Source organism: Platalea leucorodia (genome assembly GCF_965183815.1).
Source record: "Platalea leucorodia genome assembly, chromosome: 19".
Lineage (NCBI taxonomy): Eukaryota > Metazoa > Chordata > Aves > Pelecaniformes > Threskiornithidae > Platalea > Platalea leucorodia.
The window spans coordinates 8,852,964-8,873,264 of NC_138841.1; the positions used below are offsets into that span (position 1 = coordinate 8,852,964).

The 20,301-nt window shown below is 59.8% G+C and overlaps 1 protein-coding gene across 1 annotated transcript; it reads right to left on the minus strand.

Moving 5' to 3' along the window:
* Positions 1–256: 256 nt before the first annotated feature.
* Positions 257–3,774, minus strand: LOC309598925 (SUN domain-containing protein 5-like; the record flags this gene model as incomplete). Its single annotated transcript, XM_082329953.1, has 6 exons — positions 257–388; positions 1,189–1,278; positions 1,639–1,806; positions 2,355–2,467; positions 3,056–3,131; positions 3,679–3,774. Coding segments are annotated over 6 exons (675 nt in total), but the record flags the coding sequence as incomplete, so codon positions are not given.
* Positions 3,775–20,301: the final 16,527 nt, after the last annotated feature.

Here is a 20,301-nt window from a genome sequence, read left to right on the forward strand (position 1 = left end):
GGTGCCAGGCTGGGCCTCTCCTCTCTGGAGTAAACCTTAGGAGTGCTTACTGCCTTCCTCAGGTTGAAGAAAAAATTAAGGAGAGGTCCTAACGGTTCCCGCACGCTCCCGCCCTCCCCCCAAAGGGCCTTCTTGCGCACCCCACTTTGGAGACAGAGCTTCTGCACCAATCTCAATTGCCACATCTTTTTTATTTTTTTGTTCCTTCCCCTTCTGCTGCTCTTTTTCTGTATGCCCTTCTCTTTTTCCTCTGGTTTCAGTCGAGGCTTTCTGGTTTTGCCATCTTCCCGTGAACCTGCACTCGATAAATGCAGGTGTACGCTGGGTTTCCCCAGTTGCTCTTCACCAGAAGTTTGACACGTGCAAAGGCTCTGGGAAGCGGCGCGTTCTGGGAAGAAAAGCGGGAAAAGGAAGCGGGGGTGTTAGGAGCGACAATGCAAGGAAGGTGTCTCCCCCTGCCAGCCCTGCTCCTGCTCAGGAGCGAGCTCCTGCAAGTGGGTGGGAGCGGCTGTGGCAATCTGAGGCTCGCTGCTGGTACCGGGGCTGCTGGGGAGGCTGGGGACACGGGAAGGGGGAAGGCAGCTGGCATCCTCTGCATGCCGGCCCTGCTGGGGCTCAGTCTCCCTCCCCTCTGCCCCTTCCCTCTGCTGCTTGCTCTGTGCTGGCAGAGAGGCCGGGGAGGTGCTCCTGTGCGGGGGGCGGCTGCTGTGCAACCCCACCAAGCTCCCGCTGTCTGCTCTGCCTGCTTTCCTCCTGGCAGGCGTGAGAGCACGGGGAGAGAAGGGGCACGCTGTGCTGGGAGGAGAGGACACTGCCCAGCCTGCCAGCAGGCCACAGGACGGAGCGACAGTGCTGCCCGACGCCTTTCGCCACCGGGCATCCCTGTTTCTCCACAACACAAAGACGTTGCTTGTGTGGAGCGGCCGCGTGTGCGGCTGGCTCTGCTGAAGGCAGTGCGTGCAGCCAGGGATCTCTCGGGACTTGTGCTCCCACAGGCCTGACCCTGTCTTGCTATCCTTTTGCTACCACCACTGCGTGCTACTCAGCCCTCCCAACCCCACCAGGTCTCTCTCGGCGGTGGTCCGGGCCCCTCGGCCCAGGGAGAAAGCATTCACGCTCTTCCTGCCATGGACTTGCAGGCAAACCTGGTTTGCTCCCCGGCACCTTGCCCCTGCGCGTGGACCGTACCTTCAGAGGGAAGGTCTGAATGGCCTCCTTTGCCACGTTGTACGTGAACGTCCCAAGGAGAGTTTCCTCTTCTCCGTCCGCACCCACTCCCTCAGGGGCAAAGCACAAGGAGAGCAGCTCAGACTCGTCCCCACAAAGAGGGAACCTACGTGCTGGATCAGCCCTGCTATCTCCCCACCCTCTCCTGGGGCTCTAGCAGTAGGCTAGCACTCGCCATGGTGGAGCTCAGTCTCGGCCTTGACTTGTGCTCAGGAACCCTGAGGTGCGTGTCCCGAACAAGTCTCAAGAGGGATGAAACCCCTAGAGCCCTTGAAGTGTCCCGCTAGGGCACTGCGGTGCTCAGGAGAGAGCAGGACGTAAACCTCAGAGGACGCACAAAAGCAAGCAAGACCCTGCCATGGCTTTCCCCCAGGGCCAGATCCCCGCCAGAAGCGCCCAGCAGAGACTCACAAAGACAGCGACGTCTCTGGGGGCGCTGATGACAGTCCCAGATGGAGAGACTTCTTTGAAGATGTGCTGCACAGTGATGGCAGTCAGATGGACTCGTGCTGGCAGCCTGATGACCACCTGGCCCTGATCCCCTTGTAAAGGCCAGCAGTTTCCTGGGGAAACATCCGGCTGCAAGCAGAACGCGAGAGCAAGGAAGAGTGAGAGAGTGTTGGGGCCAACACAGCGGCCCGCGTAGCTTGAAGCGTAGGCGCCGTTGTGTCCGCGGGGTCTATTTTGGCTTGAAAATGAGGCGCGTGGGAGGAAATGGACAGAAGCAGGAGGCCTTCGTCCCTGCCTGACCGAAAGGGGGCTCTCAGGATTATGGGGCAGAGGAGACTAGCAGTTATGAAACCGTCCCAGTCAGGGCCTAGCAGAAACACCTCTCTGCCCAGTGGCTCTGCAGGGCACCCCCCACCAGGGAGAAAGTCTTTCACCCAGCTGGGGCAGAGCACTGTGGGCGAGATGCAGCAGTTTGGCTCCGTTCAGCTCCATTCCCCTCCTGAGGGGAAGCGCTGATTGCTAGCAAGCCCAGCCCTGTGTTCGAGCTTTGCTTTCAGGAACCTGATCAACACTGTGGGCTTGAGCAGTGCCACTGGAGCGAGGGGAGAGCCCCTGAGGTCGGTCCCCAACTTCAGCGGGAGGCAGGCAACCTTCCCGGAGGAGTTCCGCTACGATACCTGCAAAATAGTGTCGGGAGGGTTGGCAGTGCGAAAGAGCCATAAAAGCCTGCAGCCCCAATTCTCTTTGCAGATGTAGGTCTCGGAAGTTCTCTGCATGTCGATGGTGGCACCTGGAAGGGAGGGAGAGCAGGTGACTACTGGAAGAGGCCACATTCTAGGAGGACTCGGTGCTCAGACAGCATTTCTGATGCTGCCGGCCAGCTCCACGTCTGTCAGTCCTCTCCTCCTCCCCACGCTGCTGGGGGTGCCCAGCTGCACAAGGGAATGACGGCCGCCACGTGCCTGGTGGTGACTGCTTCTCTCACAGCGCCACGAGGAGAAGGTGTGAGCGTTCTGGGAGACAGCAGGCGCCCACGTCAATGACAGCACACCAAAACTGAGGGCTTGCGGCATGGGCAGCAAAGGATGGCCCAGCCATTCCCTCTTCCAATGCAGTGGAGAGGAAGAGAGCCCTTCCAACAGCACAGGAACACGTGCGGGGGCAGCGGCGGAGGCCCCCGTGCGGAGGCCCCCGTGCGGAGGCGGAGGGCAGGACTGGGAGGGAGTCTGGGAGAGCCACTGTGCCACAGCCTTGCTCTTGGACCCCATGAAGCATTGAAGCTCCCCCCCTTTGGAGAGCAGCGCCCGGAGCACAGGCTTCTTTGGGGAGTGCTGCAGACAAGCGCAGGGCAAGGAGACTGGGCTGCTCGTGTCCATACCAGAGCTTTTCAGGGCCCAGTCAGACATCTCGACGTAGACTTCCGAAGCCATCTGGGACGCTGCCTGGTTCACTTCCTGGGAACGCCATAAACGAACACAGAAAAGGACCACATCAGCGGGCAGTTCAGCATGGCTACTAGCGCCGGCAGAGGCAAAGGGTCAGTGTCAGAAAGGCAAGGCAAGCCTAGTCCACAGAGCTGCAAGACTCTCTGCTGCTGACGTGCTGACGGCCATGGCCGCGAGGTGGGTTGACGAGGGTCCCCACACCCTCGTCCCCACCCTCCACGCTCTGCAGGTAAGCGGGGAGATGGGCTCGGGCCCTGCAAGCGACGGCTGGCCCCGTCAGCGTGCCTGGGTCTCATCCCTGCCTCAGGAGCCCAGCCAGAGGAGCCAGAGTGCCGGCGTGCCAAGGGAAGGCTCTCAGGAGTCCTCTGCTGCCTCAAGCAGCCTGCTTGAACTGGGCCTGGAGAAGGGCCTGTGCAGCGCAGAAGCTCACCCAGCAAGCCCCTGGGGCAAAGGCTGGCTTGCTGCAGTCAGCAGTCCGACCCCACCAACAAGCCCAAGGAGTGCTTTCTCAGGGGTTCTGCCCAGCCAAGCCTCCTTCCCCAAAACGCAGCATCACCTTTTCACTGCTGATCTCTGCCCTCAGTTGAGCCACCTCCTCCATCAGAAGCTGCATCTTTTGGCTGTGCTCCGCCAACAAAACGCGAAAGTTCCTGCATGAAAGCACGAAAGCAGATCTTGTCAGAGAGCGGCCCGTCCCCTCTGGGGAGCGTCTCAGCTCGGCAAGAAGGAGAGACACGTGTGCTTTCCCTGCTTTGCGAGTGCTTCCCTTCCACACCAGTTTGAGCAGAAGGCAAAGGCAGGTAGGAGGTATGGGAGCCCTGGCTGTTAGCAAAACGAGTGCAGGTAGCACGAGGTCGGCTGACGCTTCTGCACAGAACCAATGCCAGCTCAGGAAACGTCTCTTACCGCAGGGTCTTCAGGTCTTCTGCAGACACAAGTGCCAGCTCCTGAAAGGGAAAAACGCTCGGTTCGAGCATCCGCTACCAGAGCCGCCGGGGCTTCCCAGGAGAGGCTTCCCTAGGAAGACTCGGCACAAGCTGCTGCTTCTTTGGGTCACCCTGCGTGGCAGCAGGAGAGCCCGTGATTTATCCAGCCGCTCTCAGCAATGCTCTGTTGCAGGAGGTGCCTGTGCCACAGGAGTCACCGACCTCTAGCAGTGCCTTTGTCCGCATTGTCCACCCTGGCAGTGAGGTCCCGCAGTAAACACCGGCTGCAATTCACATCATCAAGAGAGAGTTATTTTACTGAGGTCGCTAGCGATGCCTGCCGTCGCGTTGTCTCCAGCCTGTTGCCTTAGGGGTGGGGCAGCAGGTGAGCTGAGGAGGTGGGGAACGTGGGGTGCGGAGAGAGGACGCGCCTCTGCCCAGAAGCCATCGGCCCAGGCTTGAGGGGACTGCGCAGCCGTGGGCCTCAGGTGTGCTCAGTGCCCCAGAGCTATTCCCCGCTTCCCCTCGCTGCTTCAGGGAGCCCCGACACCAGGCTGCATGGGCTAGGAGAGGTACCTCCCCATGGGTCCCCCTGCACGGCCCCTCCCCTCTGGGAATGCCCAGTTCAGGCTTGGAAGTAGCTACGCCCTTCTCTCGCGGACTTGCAGACGAAGCAAGCCATGTGCTCCAGTGGCCAGAGCAGCAGCATGGCTGGGAGACTCCCAGTCTTACTGGCAGGCCAAAAGGCAGGCCCAGTCCGGGACGTACTCGGGAAGCGCTTGGGTCATGGGAGTTTCCGCCCATACTGGCCCAAAAGGAAAGCCGGGCAGCTGAAAGCTGGCATCCAGCACAGCCTGGCTGTCGCTCTCAGGTGTCTGCTCATGCAAACTCACCAAGAGCCACGGGGAGCAACAAGAAGACAGCTTGGAAGATCCTCTTCTTCTGCAGGGCCACCTTTTGCCTGAAAAAGAGGGAGTCCTGTGGCTGCCCATGATCCAAGTCTTGGGCAAAGCCCTCCACCGGTGGAGTTCCCTTTTCAGGCCAGAAAGCCAGCCTTTTGGAAGCCTCCTGCTGCCAGAGAGCTGCCAGAGCAGCGCCCAGGAGGAAGACGATTTCTGTCCACACCGTTCAACACTGCCGGCAGATCTTCCCCAGAGGAAGGCCTCCAGAAGCACCATCCCAAAGGGAATGAAAATTATGCAGGGAAGTAAAGAGGCCGAGCAAACGAAGACTGCTTTTCAGCCGTCTTTCTGGTGGGGACCTTGCTCTCCCTTTGGCTGAGAAAGCAGGCCTGTTCTCACTTGCGATCACACAGATCTCTTAGGGGTGTTTTTCTGCACAGCTGGGAAGCGCAGGAGCCTTGTCTGCCTTTCCTCCCAGAGCCCTCCCAGACCTGCGCGGTCACTTGCCAGAGCTGGGGAAAAGCCTTCCCCTGCGGAGGCTTGGCTCTGCACCCGAGCGTCTGGCTACGCGGCAGTTTGCCCTACCGTAGCCAAAGTGTGGGGCTCTGGCAAACGCGTGGGAGTGAGACTGCCGAGGGGCTTTGCTCTTGGCTCTCCCTGAGAATGGCCACAGCACGAGCAGCGCCCCAGCTTGGGCTCCCGACTGGGAGCCCTGGGCTGCTGGCTGGGGAACACCCTCTGCTCTCCCCTTTGCTTGCACCGGCCCTCAGACATCCCCTTTCTTTCCCCCGTCCACAGCAGAAACGTGGTGTAATACGTACACGGCGGAGATGCACGTCCTCAGCAGACGTCTCCGCGGGGAGACAAGGGCGCCTGCCGGACAGCACGTAAGGCTGAAGACTGTCCCTGCGCAAGGAAAGCAGAGAAAAGTTAGGCCTGTCTCTTGAGGTCTCCTCTCTAGGATGCCCAGCCCCACGTGTCTCAGCTGCCTGCGGGGAGGCGGGCACCGTGTCCTACACACTCCCTCCCTGGGGCAAAGAGCAGGGCAGCCTGCACTTCTCCTGCCGCCTGTGATGTTTGGCCAGAGCTCCAGCGCAGCGCAGCTCTCCAAGTTCACCCCCGAGGAGGTCACAGCAAGCAGCAGTGCTGAGCTTACTTGCAATTTCCGTGGCCTTGTCACGCCACTTGGCAGGCCCTTGAGTGGCTGAGCCGGGAGCTGACATCGAAGAGAGTATCCCCAGCTCCACCTGCATGCGGAGGTTCCTGTCGGAGGAAAAAGACAAATGCCCGTTGCCCACCATCCCCACGCCGTGGGAGCCGAGGCGGGCAGGAGTAGCCTGAGCGGCGGCCCTTGCCAGAGGACGGGCCTTCCCAGCAGCAGCGAGAGAGGCCAGCACAGCTGGGCTGCTCCCAGCGGGCCCCCCCACCCCCCGCTTCCCCATCCTTTGCTTTACAGGCCTGCAGTGGGAGCAAGCTGGCAGCAGCAGACCCCTGCCTCGGGAAGCCCACCCGGCAGCACAGCCCGATTCTCAGCCCGTCCCTCCCTGGCCCCTGGCACCACCCTGCCCCACGGCAGACACCTCCCAGTGGCCATTCGGGGAGGGGGCACAGGCTGCTGCCCCCCCCCCCCCCCACAGCCCCCCCACCTCTTCCCTGGGCACTCCCAGGTCTCCCGACCCCTCTCTGCCCCGCACAGCTGCTCCCATCAGCCAGGCAGGATCGCGCCTCAGCGTCCCGAGGGGACCAGTCTCAGGCCCCAGGGGCTTGGCCTCCCCGTACAGCAAAACCGCCCCGTGCAGCAGGGCTGGGCTCCGACCCTGCAGCACGAGGCTACCGCCTCCCCAAAAGCCCCTGCTGCACACTGCCTTTTGGCTGCGAGAGTGAGCCAGGCTTTCCACCGAGACCCGTCCTCACAGAAGGGGGGCTTCGCAAACCACGGGGCTCTTCTTCAGAAAACTTCTGTCGGCTTCCCCAGGCTGCTCCGCACCCCACTGACCGTGCTAGGCCACGTCCGTGCTACCAGCCCAACCTGATGCCCCGGGCACATGCCAGGCTTCATACCTACTCGTCTGGCAGCGGCTCGGCCCCGCTGCCTCCCCTGCCGGCTGTTGGCCAGCCTCGTTCCCCAAGGAGCCTTGGGAGGGCCCTTGGCGTCTTCTCTCGGGGGCCTTTCTCCTCGCCATCTCTGGGCAAAGGCAGGCTCCCCGCTCTGCTCTTCCCCCTCAGCCCCAGCAGTGTGGCCTGCCCAGGCAAAAACAGCTCCGGCAGCAGCCCCACGCTGCCCCACAGCAGGAGCGCGCCTGCCCAAGGTAAGAGCCACACGGCAGCTGTGGGCTCCTTCCCCACGCGCCACAGGGCTGTGCGGGCGGCCAGCTCTGACCTCACACTGGTGGCTCTGACATCACACTGGGGGAGGCATGCGGCCTCAGTCAGAACCTGAGAGCAATGAAGTGAGAGAGGGTGTTGGGACCGTTAAGCGTCTAGTCATGTTTAGAGCCCCAGTGTCTGTGGGGCTGTGAAGTGCTCCCAAGGGAAGGTTAGGGTCAGAAACAGCTTTTAGTCCTGGCACCTTTGGTGTGGGTGAAATTGCCGTCTATTTGCAACTTCAGAGCTGGGCTCTGGCTACAATGAGCGGGAGACAGAGAGAGTTTTGGACTTTTAGGAGGGCAGGCAAGCGCAGAGGCCCAGTGTTTGTGGGCCTGTGTCATGGTTTAACCCCAGTCAGCAACTAAGCGCCACGCAGCCGCTCACTCACTCCCCCCTCTCCAGTGTGATGAGGGAAAGAATCGGAAGGGTAAAAGGGGGAAAAACTCGTGGGTTGTGATAAGAACATTTCAATAATGGAAATAAAGTAAAATAGAAGTAGTAGTAGTAGTAGTAGTAGTAGTAATAATAATAATAGTAATAATAATATAGTAATATACAAAGCAAGTGATGCACGATACAACTGCTCACCACCTGCCGACTGATGCCCAGCCTGTCCTCGAGCAGCGATCGCTGCCCCCCAGCCAACTCCCCTCAGTTTATATACTGAGCATGACGCCATACGGTATGGAAGAGCCCTTTGGCCAGTCGGGGTCACCTGTCCTGGCTGTGCTCCCTCCCAGCTTCTCACTGTCAGGGTAGGGGAAGCTGAACAGTCCTTGACTGGTGTAAGCACTACTTAGCAAGAACTAAAACATCAGTGTGTTATCAACATTATTCTCATACGAAATCCAAAACACAGCACTACACCAGCTACTAGGAAGAAAATGAACTCTAGCCCAGCTGAAACCAGGACATTTTGCTATTGTCCTGAGCATTGTTTTTATTATAGTTCTAAGGCTAATTTTTCTAAAAAGAAGCATATTTTTCAGGTGTGGTCTTCAAGAAACTATGCAGATTAACAAGTACGTGAAGAAAAGCTAGGTCCCTGCGGCCATTGCCACTGCCTAATTCTCTTACTATTCCATTAGTTACTAATATATGCCTCTAGGGATACTAAATTTGATACGAGCGCAACCCTTACACAGTTCATACTTTTGGGGGGAAAAGATACACACATCTTCCCATTGTGACGCTAACAGGTAGAACTTTACCTCTGCCAGCTGGAAGAGTGCCAAATTCCTACAGTGCTTTACTGGCTCAGGCCTTGACAACTGGGAAGTACTTGATGAGATCTAGGTCTTAAATGAACAGAGAAAATAGCTCAGTGGCACACAGGAAAGACTGAAAGGAAGGGAGAAAAAAAAGCTGCTTATGGCTTGGATGGGCGTGCTCTTTGCTGGGTAAAAAACTGGCTGAATGGCCGGGCCCAAAGAGTTGTGGTGAATGGAGTTAAATGCAGCCGGTGGCTGGTCACAAGTGGTGTTCCCCAGGGCTCAGCATTGGGGCCAGTCCTGTTTAATGTCTTTCTCAATGATCAGGATGAGGGGATCAAGTACACCCTCAGTAAGTTTGCAGATGACGCCAAGTTGGGTGGGAGCATTGGTCTCCTGGAGGGCAGGAAGGCCCTACGGAGGGACCTGGCCAGGCTGGATTGATGGGCCAAGGCCAACTGTGTGAGGTTCAACAAGGCTCAGTGCCGGGTCCTGCGCTTGGGTCACAACAACCCCATGCAACGCTACAGGCTGGGGGAAGAGGGGCTGGAGAGCTGCCCGGGGCAAAAGGAGGGGGTATTGGTGGACAGCCAGCTGAATATGAGGCAGCAGTGTGCCCAGGTGGCCAAGAGGCCAATAGCATCCTGGCTTGTATCAGAAATAGTGTGGCCAGCAGGACTAGGGAAGTGATCGTCCCCCCATACTGGGCACTGGTGAGGCCACACCTTGAATCCTGTGTTCAGTGTTGGGCCCCTCACTACAAGAAGGACACTGATAGAGCACAAATTGCTACTTAGCACAGAAGGTAAGTGTGGGCAGGGGCACAACCGGTGCAGGTACTTTAAGAAGAGATACCAGATCCATCCCAGACACCAAGGGAACTGCCTTTTATACTGTTCAACTTGTGTCAGTTATTTTTGTTGCAAATGACACCCCTGATTAATGTTAGACCTAGGTACAGTACCAATTGCTTTGCCATTGACACACATACCTGCCACGCACTGTTTAGGTGCAGCCTCACTCCAGGCTGCTGAACATCCTTGAAAAGTAAGACTGGCCAACATGCATGTCTAACTACTGATCATCAGTGAGCTACTGCTGAACCGCACGTTTTAGCGGTGTCCATGAGCTTGTTTCCTGGCACCTACTCAAGTTCTTCTTTGATGGGTAAGGAAAAGCCAGCAGCCACAAGCCCTTACCAAGACTGCATCTTGCAGCACAGAACACAATTCCTGCCTACTACCACATGGCTCTGGCACTTTCCTTCTTGGGCGCTGTAAAATGAACTGAAACAATTCAGTGCGCTGGTATTTGTCTTACTCTTTAAAGGACTTAGCAGTGAATTTCAAGAAACAGACTGTTATCAAGAGGAACTATACAAAGTATTACATTGCTCAACTGACAGTATAACTGACCGTTTAAGCATGCAAAAGCATCTTAGAAATGCTGGAAGATGGCTGTGGAGTTATTACCACAGAAGTATCATAAGAGACACTGGAATTAACCAATTTTAAGAAGCTTGTAAGCTCCTGCTGCAGGAGCTCCTGCAGACACCGCTCCCTCCCCGCGCTGCCGCTGATGCACCCGCGGTGACGGAGGATTGAGCGCGCCCCAGGCCCGGCTCGCTGCTGCCAGGACAGGCCGTGGGGGCCTGGGGCTGCGGGACAAGCCTCAGGGGAGGTGCTGGGGCCAGGGCAGCTGCAGGGGCTGAGCGGGGCTGGGGAGGCTCCGGGGGCGCTCTGGGAGTCGGGCTGCCCGGTGCCTGTGCCCGGGGGGGTCCGTCTGCGTCTCCTTCGCCTCCCCAGCTCTTGGGTCACTCCCGGGGCTGCCCCGGCCGGGCCCGGCTCCAGCTTGGAGCTCCCCCCGCCACCCGTGGGGGGCCAGCAGGCAGGAGACACCCCCGCGCCCGCCCAAGGGCCTCACTCACCTCACGGGCAGCCCCAGGCCTCACCTCAGCCGGGCCGCAGCTGGAGCTGCACCTCCCGAGACCAACACGGCTGCCGGGAAGGTGAGCGTGGGGCCATGACGGCTCCGGGCATGCCCCGGTAACCAACATGGCCGCCCGGCAGCCCCATGTCTCAGGACTACAGCTCCCGGCATGCCGTGCTAACCAACATGGCCACCTGGCAGCCATGTGCCCCAGGACTACAGCTCCCGGCATGCCACGGGGCGCAACTGCCCTGCTGTCTGACCCTGCGCGGCCACCGTCCCCCGCCCCGGCTGGGCCCTGCCCCACGAGCAGGCCCCATGGCTGCCTGCGCGGGGCTGCGCTGGCCCCAGAGCCCCGGTGGAGAGGGAGGAGGAGGGGGAGAGGGGGACAGAGCGGCGGAGAAGGGTGGGGCAGGGCGGTGGGGTGGCCGGAGAGGGACAGGAGCAGGACAGAGGGACAGGAGATGGACAGAGGGATGGTGGGAAAAAGGGGTAGCTGGGCAGGGAGTGGAGAAAGGAAAAATAGTGGTGAGGAGCAGAAACAGGGACAGAGAAGGAAGGAGATGGAGGGCAAGTGAAGAACATGGCGCAGGAAGAAAAGTAGTGCTAAGCAGCAGGACAGAGGGACAGAGAGAGAAGAGGGGCAGGAAGGAGAACAGAGGGATGGACAGACACAGAAAGGGCAAGGGCACGGGACAAGGGGGTGGAGAGACAGAAGAGTCAGCAGGAGGGCAGAGTGACAGAGAAGTGGGGCAGGGAACAGGACAGAAGGCCAGAAGGCAAAGGGTGAGAGGGAAAAGAAAGGGGAGAGGGAAGGGGAGAGGCAGGGGCAGAGAGTGGGACACAGAGCAAGGGAACAGACACTCTCTGTTTCTGGAGCCTCCCAGTGTTGAATGGAGTCTCTCTCCCTGGCCTGCTGAGTACAGCCAAAGTCCAGAAAGAAAACTGCGAACGTCCAGGGATTCCTCCCACCCCAAAGGTGCCAGGACCAAAAGCTCTTGCTGCTTTTGCAGGAGCGCGCCTGCCCAGGGCAAGAGCCACACGGCAGCCGTGGGCTCCTTCCCCGCGCGCCACAGGGCTGTGCGAAAGGAGCTGATTTTCCCCTTCCCCTGCTTCTTCCCGGTAACCCCTTCCTGTGCCTCCCTTCTCTATCGGTTCCTCTAGGAGCCCCTGTTAAAGCAGCAATCCATCTCCCCTCTCTTAGGTGTTCCCTTTGAACCTGTCGTGCCTCTTTTTCCTTCTCTCTCCTATGAAAAATCATCCACGCTACCTCTAACATCTTTCCCAAATCCCTGGCTCCCCTCCCAATTTCCTCCAATGTTTCACGATACGTCCTAGGGGAGATCTTTTCCGAATCCCCCCTTCCGCAGAGGGCTTAGTACCCACCACAAAAGACACAGCAACACCAAACAGAGAAACAATAACTTTGCACAAAATAGTCAGAGGCATTCCCCAGAAGGGGACTCGAACCCCTAGATTACCTTCAGTGGGGCTCCAACCCACCCCTTCGGCCAAAGGTTTCCAGACACAGGTGTCCTAGGGACTTTGGCCCGATAGGATCCAATCCTTCCCTTAGGTACCTTTACAGCCCAACCCTGCGAGGCCTTCGCCGCGCCTGACGGGCAGGCAACTGCCCTTTTAATGAGAAAAGGGATGCTTTTACCTTCCCAGAGGTCCTGCTCAGAGCTCTTCGGTCCGGGCTTCGGAGGTTCTTCCCGAGAATCCCTCGGTGCCGGCTGGGGGTCCTGCGATCCCACGGATCCATCGAGATTCAGAAGCAGAGTCCCATCTGGGTCGCCCAAACTGTCACCGAAATGGGGAATCAACCTCTTCACACCCATGTAGCATCGAGAAGCAGGCATTCTCTTTATTACAGCACTGGATGCGTGGGGGATGGTCCCACCTAAGGTGCCTACCATCATACAAAGCTAATGGGAAAATTGCCGTTTCTGCTTAGCTTTAGAAGCCATTTCCAGCAGCATGAGAAACCCCCCAAGCATCCTGGGATGCCCACTCCCCAGCCCCATCTCTCAGGAACCCCTTGGGAGCCTCCAGCACCCCCCAGGGAATGCTCCTGCCACCCTGACCCCCTCCCAATACTCCCTGCTGTTAGGCAGCTGCCAGGAAGACGGGGTTCTAACCCTCCCCATCCCTGGAATCCTTTGGACGAGCTTTCCGACTGGCTGCCCGGGATGTCCTTAGCGGAGGCGGCGTTGTAGCCCAGGACACGATGCCCATGATAGCAACAGCGGGAGGGAACAGCCAAGTGTTGCAGAATGCAGCACTGGGGGACCGAGGGGCCTCGAGTGTTAGATGGTGGAGCCCATGACGGGAACAGCCCAAGGGCTGCAGAACCGCACAGCCTTTCTGGGAACCCCAGAGAGGGTGGTCCGTCAAGAGGAAAGACAGGTCAGGGTTGTCCCAATGCCAAGGGGAGAATAACCAGGGGCCAAACGCTGGAAAATTCCCCGTCGACACTACTCAATGTGACACAAAAGGACCCCCAACAGAGAGCAGCGAGCTCTAGAGTGGGGACGTTGATGGGCCGAGGAACGGGGCTTCCCACAGGCCACTCAGACAGGCTCCCCACAGCCCTTTCACAGAAACTGGGGGGTAACCGACAAACCGACAGCCGGGATGCTGGGAAGGTGCTAGGCCAAACGGTTCCATCGGCTCCTGCGGCAGTTGTAAACTGCAGCCGGGCCCCTCTGCCTGCCCTGGGCTGGTGCCACTTGCGGAGCCTCCCGGGGTGGCGGGAGAAGGAGCGGTGCCAGGCTGGGCCTCTCCTCTCTGGAGTAAACCTTAGGAGTGCTTACTGCCTTCCTCAGGTTGAAGAAAAAATTAAGGAGAGGTCCTAACGGTTCCCGCACGCTCCCGCCCTCCCCCCAAAGGGCCTTCTTGCGCACCCCACTTTGGAGACAGAGCTTCTGCACCAATCTCAATTGCCACATCTTTTTTATTTTTTTGTTCCTTCCCCTTCTGCTGCTCTTTTTCTGTATGCCCTTCTCTTTTTCCTCTGGTTTCAGTCGAGGCTTTCTGGTTTTGCCATCTTCCCGTGAACCTGCACTCGATAAATGCAGGTGTACGCTGGGTTTCCCCAGTTGCTCTTCACCAGAAGTTTGACACGTGCAAAGGCTCTGGGAAGCGGCGCGTTCTGGGAAGAAAAGCGGGAAAAGGAAGCGGGGGTGTTAGGAGCGACAATGCAAGGAAGGTGTCTCCCCCTGCCAGCCCTGCTCCTGCTCAGGAGCGAGCTCCTGCAAGTGGGTGGGAGCGGCTGTGGCAATCTGAGGCTCGCTGCTGGTACCGGGGCTGCTGGGGAGGCTGGGGACACGGGAAGGGGGAAGGCAGCTGGCATCCTCTGCATGCCGGCCCTGCTGGGGCTCAGTCTCCCTCCCCTCTGCCCCTTCCCTCTGCTGCTTGCTCTGTGCTGGCAGAGAGGCCGGGGAGGTGCTCCTGTGCGGGGGGCGGCTGCTGTGCAACCCCACCAAGCTCCCGCTGTCTGCTCTGCCTGCTTTCCTCCTGGCAGGCGTGAGAGCACGGGGAGAGAAGGGGCACGCTGTGCTGGGAGGAGAGGACACTGCCCAGCCTGCCAGCAGGCCACAGGACGGAGCGACAGTGCTGCCCGACGCCTTTCGCCACCGGGCATCCCTGTTTCTCCACAACACAAAGACGTTGCTTGTGTGGAGCGGCCGCGTGTGCGGCTGGCTCTGCTGAAGGCAGTGCGTGCAGCCAGGGATCTCTCGGGACTTGTGCTCCCACAGGCCTGACCCTGTCTTGCTATCCTTTTGCTACCACCACTGCGTGCTACTCAGCCCTCCCAACCCCACCAGGTCTCTCTCGGCGGTGGTCCGGGCCCCTCGGCCCAGGGAGAAAGCATTCACGCTCTTCCTGCCATGGACTTGCAGGCAAACCTGGTTTGCTCCCCGGCACCTTGCCCCTGCGCGTGGACCGTACCTTCAGAGGGAAGGTCTGAATGGCCTCCTTTGCCACGTTGTACGTGAACGTCCCAAGGAGAGTTTCCTCTTCTCCGTCCGCACCCACTCCCTCAGGGGCAAAGCACAAGGAGAGCAGCTCAGACTCGTCCCCACAAAGAGGGAACCTACGTGCTGGATCAGCCCTGCTATCTCCCCACCCTCTCCTGGGGCTCTAGCAGTAGCACTCGCTGTGGTGGAGCTCAGGCTCGGCCTTGACTTCTGCTCAGGAACCCTGAGGTGCGTGTCCCGAACAAGTCTCAAGAGGGATGAAACCCCTAGAGCCCTTGAAGTGTCCCGCTAGGGCACTGCGGTGCTCAGGAGAGAGCAGGACGTAAACCTCAGAGGACGCACAAAAGCAAGCAAGACCCTGCCATGGCTTTCCCCCAGGGCCAGATCCCCGCCAGAAGCGCCCAGCAGAGACTCACAAAGACAGCGACGTCTCTGGGGGCGCTGATGACAGTCCCAGATGGAGAGACTTCTTTGAAGATGTGCTGCACAGTGATGGCAGTCAGATGGACTCGTGCTGGCAGCCTGATGACCACCTGGCCCTGATCCCCTTGTAAAGGCCAGCAGTTTCCTGGGGAAACATCCGGCTGCAAGCAGAACGCGAGAGCAAGGAAGAGTGAGAGAGTGTTGGGGCCAACACAGCGGCCCGCGTAGCTTGAAGCGTAGGCGCCGTTGTGTCCGCGGGGTCTATTTTGGCTTGAAAATGAGGCGCGTGGGAGGAAATGGACAGAAGCAGGAGGCCTTCGTCCCTGCCTGACCGAAAGGGGGCTCTCAGGATTATGGGGCAGAGGAGACTAGCAGTTATGAAACCGTCCCAGTCAGGGCCTAGCAGAAACACCTCTCTGCCCAGTGGCTCTGCAGGGCACCCCCCACCAGGGAGAAAGTCTTTCACCCAGCTGGGGCAGAGCACTGTGGGCGAGATGCAGCAGTTTGGCTCCGTTCAGCTCCATTCCCCTCCTGAGGGGAAGCGCTGATTGCTAGCAAGCCCAGCCCTGTGTTCGAGCTTTGCTTTCAGGAACCTGATCAACACTGTGGGCTTGAGCAGTGCCACTGGAGCGAGGGGAGAGCCCCTGAGGTCGGTCCCCAACTTCAGCGGGAGGCAGGCAACCTTCCCGGAGGAGTTCCGCTACGATACCTGCAAAATAGTGTCGGGAGGGTTGGCAGTGCGAAAGAGCCATAAAAGCCTGCAGCCCCAATTCTCTTTGCAGATGTAGGTCTCGGAAGTTCTCTGCATGTCGATGGTGGCACCTGGAAGGGAGGGAGAGCAGGTGACTACTGGAAGAGGCCACATTCTAGGAGGACTCGGTGCTCAGACAGCATTTCTGATGCTGCCGGCCAGCTCCACGTCTGTCAGTCCTCTCCTCCTCCCCACGCTGCTGGGGGTGCCCAGCTGCACAAGGGAATGACGGCCGCCACGTGCCTGGTGGTGACTGCTTCTCTCACAGCGCCACGAGGAGAAGGTGTGAGCGTTCTGGGAGACAGCAGGCGCCCACGTCAATGACAGCACACCAAAACTGAGGGCTTGCGGCATGGGCAGCAAAGGATGGCCCAGCCATTCCCTCTTCCAATGCAGTGGAGAGGAAGAGAGCCCTTCCAACAGCACAGGAACACGTGCGGGGGCAGCGGCGGAGGCCCCCGTGCGGAGGCCCCCGTGCGGAGGCGGAGGGCAGGACTGGGAGGGAGTCTGGGAGAGCCACTGTGCCACAGCCTTGCTCTTGGACCCCATGAAGCATTGAAGCTCCCCCCCTTTGGAGAGCAGCGCCCGGAGCACAGGCTTCTTTGGGGAGTGCTGCAGACAAGCGCAGGGCAAGGAGACTGGGCTGCTCGTGTCCATACCAGAGCTTTTCAGGGCCCAGTCAGACATCTCGACGTAGACTTCCGAAGCCATCTGGGACGCTGCCTGGTTCACTTCCTGGGAACGCCATAAACGAACACAGAAAAGGACCACATCAGCGGGCAGTTCAGCATGGCTACTAGCGCCGGCAGAGGCAAAGGGTCAGTGTCAGAAAGGCAAGGCAAGCCTAGTCCACAGAGCTGCAAGACTCTCTGCTGCTGACGTGCTGACGGCCATGGCCGCGAGGTGGGTTGACGAGGGTCCCCACACCCTCGTCCCCACCCTCCACGCTCTGCAGGTAAGCGGGGAGATGGGCTCGGGCCCTGCAAGCGACGGCTGGCCCCGTCAGCGTGCCTGGGTCTCATCCCTGCCTCAGGAGCCCAGCCAGAGGAGCCAGAGTGCCGGCGTGCCAAGGGAAGGCTCTCAGGAGTCCTCTGCTGCCTCAAGCAGCCTGCTTGAACTGGGCCTGGAGAAGGGCCTGTGCAGCGCAGAAGCTCACCCAGCAAGCCCCTGGGGCAAAGGCTGGCTTGCTGCAGTCAGCAGTCCGACCCCACCAACAAGCCCAAGGAGTGCTTTCTCAGGGGTTCTGCCCAGCCAAGCCTCCTTCCCCAAAACGCAGCATCACCTTTTCACTGCTGATCTCTGCCCTCAGTTGAGCCACCTCCTCCATCAGAAGCTGCATCTTTTGGCTGTGCTCCGCCAACAAAACGCGAAAGTTCCTGCATGAAAGCACGAAAGCAGATCTTGTCAGAGAGCGGCCCGTCCCCTCTGGGGAGCGTCTCAGCTCGGCAAGAAGGAGAGACACGTGTGCTTTCCCTGCTTTGCGAGTGCTTCCCTTCCACACCAGTTTGAGCAGAAGGCAAAGGCAGGTAGGAGGTATGGGAGCCCTGGCTGTTAGCAAAACGAGTGCAGGTAGCACGAGGTCGGCTGACGCTTCTGCACAGAACCAATGCCAGCTCAGGAAACGTCTCTTACCGCAGGGTCTTCAGGTCTTCTGCAGACACAAGTGCCAGCTCCTGAAAGGGAAAAACGCTCGGTTCGAGCATCCGCTACCAGAGCCGCCGGGGCTTCCCAGGAGAGGCTTCCCTAGGAAGACTCGGCACAAGCTGCTGCTTCTTTGGGTCACCCTGCGTGGCAGCAGGAGAGCCCGTGATTTATCCAGCCGCTCTCAGCAATGCTCTGTTGCAGGAGGTGCCTGTGCCACAGGAGTCACCGACCTCTAGCAGTGCCTTTGTCCGCATTGTCCACCCTGGCAGTGAGGTCCCGCAGTAAACACCGGCTGCAATTCACATCATCAAGAGAGAGTTATTTTACTGAGGTCGCTAGCGATGCCTGCCGTCGCGTTGTCTCCAGCCTGTTGCCTTAGGGGTGGGGCAGCAGGTGAGCTGAGGAGGTGGGGAACGTGGGGTGCGGAGAGAGGACGCGCCTCTGCCCAGAAGCCATCGGCCCAGGCTTGAGGGGACTGCGCAGCCGTGGGCCTCAGGTGTGCTCAGTGCCCCAGAGCTATTCCCCGCTTCCCCTCGCTGCTTCAGGGAGCCCCGACACCAGGCTGCATGGGCTAGGAGAGGTACCTCCCCATGGGTCCCCCTGCACGGCCCCTCCCCTCTGGGAATGCCCAGTTCAGGCTTGGAAGTAGCTACGCCCTTCTCTCGCGGACTTGCAGATGAAGCAAGCCATGTGGTCCAGTGGCCAGAGCAGCAGCATGGCTGGGAGACTCCCAGTCTTACTGGCAGGCCAAAAGGCAGTCCCAGTCCGGGACGTACTCGGGAAGCGCTTGGGTCATGGGAGTTTCCGCCCATACTGGCCCAAAAGGAAAGCCGGGCAGCTGAAAGCTGGCATCCAGCACAGCCTGGCTGTCGCTCTCAGGTGTCTGCTCATGCAAACTCACCAAGAGCCACGGGGAGCAACAAGAAGACAGCTTGGAAGATCCTCTTCTTCTGCAGGGCCACCTTTTGCCTGAAAAAGAGGGAGTCCTGTGGCTGCCCATGATCCAAGTCTTGGGCAAAGCCCTCCACCGGTGGAGTTCCCTTTTCAGGCCAGAAAGCCAGCCTTTTGGAAGCCTCCTGCTGCCAGAGAGCTGCCAGAGCAGCGCCCAGGAGGAAGACGATTTCTGTCCACACCATTCAACACTGCCGGCAGATCTTCCCCAGAGGAAGGCCTCCAGAAGCACCATCCCAAAGGGAATGAAAATTATGCAGGGAAGTAAAGAGGCCGAGCAAACGAAGACTGCTTTTCAGCCGTCTTTCTGGTGGGGACCTTGCTCTCCCTTTGGCTGAGAAAGCAGGCCTGTTCTCACTTGCGATCACACAGATCTCTTAGGGGTGTTTTTCTGCACAGCTGGGAAGCGCAGGAGCCTTGTCTGCCTTTCCTCCCAGAGCCCTCCCAGACCTGCGCGGTCACTTGCCAGAGCTGGGGAAAAGCCTTCCCCTGCGGAGGCTTGGCTCTGCACCCGAGCGTCTGGCTACGCGGCAGTTTGCCCTACCGTAGCCAAAGTGTGGGGCTCTGGCAAACGCGTGGGAGTGAGACTGCCGAGGGGCTTTGCTCTTGGCTCTCCCTGAGAATGGCCACAGCACGAGCAGCGCCCCAGCTTGGGCTCCCGACTGGGAGCCCTGGGCTGCTGGCTGGGGAACACCCTCTGCTCTCCCCTTTGCTTGCACTGGCCCTCAGACATCCCCTTTCTTTCCCCCGTCCACAGCAGAAACGTGGTGTAATACGTACACGGCGGAGATGCACGTCCTCAGCAGACATCTCCGCGGGGAGACAAGGGCGCCTGCCGGACAGCACGTAAGGCTGAAGACTGTCCCTGCGCAAGGAAAGCAGAGAAAAGTTAGGCCTGTCTCTTGAGGTCTCCTCTCTAGGATGCCCAGCCCCACGTGTCTCAGCTGCCTGCGGGGAGGCGGGCACCGTGTCCTACACACTCCCTCCCTGGGGCAAAGAGCAGGGCAGCCTGCACTTCTCCTGCCGCCTGTGACGTTTGGCCAGAGCTCCAGCGCAGCGCAGCTCTCCAAGTTCACCCCCGAGGAGGTCACAGCAAGCAGCAGTGCTGAGCTTACTTGCAATTTCCGTGGCCTTGTCACGCCACTTGGCAGGCCCTTGAGTGGCTGAGCCGGGAGCTGACATCGAAGAGAGTATCCCCAGCTCCACCTGCATGCGGAGGTTCCTGTCGGAGGAAAAAGACAAATGCCCGTTGCCCACCATCCCCACGCCGTGGGAGCCGAGGCGGGCAGGAGTAGCCTGAGCGGCGGCCCTTGCCAGAGGACGGGCCTTCCCAGCAGCAGCGACAGAGGCCAGCACAGCTGGGCTGCTCCCAGCGGGCCCCCCCCCCCCCCCCCCCTTCCCCATCCTTTGCTTTACAGGCCTGCAGTGGGAGCAAGCTGGCAGCAGCAGACCCCTGCCTCGGGAAGCCCACCCGGCAGCACAGCCCGATTCTCAGCCCGTCCCTCCCTGGCCCCTGGCACCACCCTGCCCCACGGCAGACACCTCCCAGTGGCCATTTGGGGAGGGGGCACAGGCTGCTGCCCCCCCCCCCAGCCCCCCCACCTCTTCCCTGGGCACTCCCAGGTCTCCCGACCCCTCTCTGCCCCGCACAGCTGCTCCCATCAGCCAGGCAGGATCGCGCCTCAGCGTCCCGAGGGGACCAGTCTCAGGCCCCAGGGGCTTGGCCTCCCCGTACAGCAAAACCGCCCCGTGCAGCAGGGCTGGGCTCCGACCCTGCAGCACGAGGCTACCGCCTCCCCAAAAGCCCCTGCTGCACACTGCCTTTTGGCTGCGAGAGTGAGCCAGGCTTTCCACCGAGACCCGTCCTCACAGAAGGGGGGCTTCGCAAACCACGGGGCTCTTCTTCAGAAAACTTCTGTCGGCTTCCCCAGGCTGCTCCGCACCCCACTGACCGTGCTAGGCCACGTCCGTGCTACCAGCCCAACCTGATGCCCCGGGCACATGCCAGGCTTCGTACCTACTCGTCTGGCAGCGGCTCGGCCCCGCTGCCTCCCCTGCCGGCTGTTGGCCAGCCTCGTTCCCCAAGGAGCCT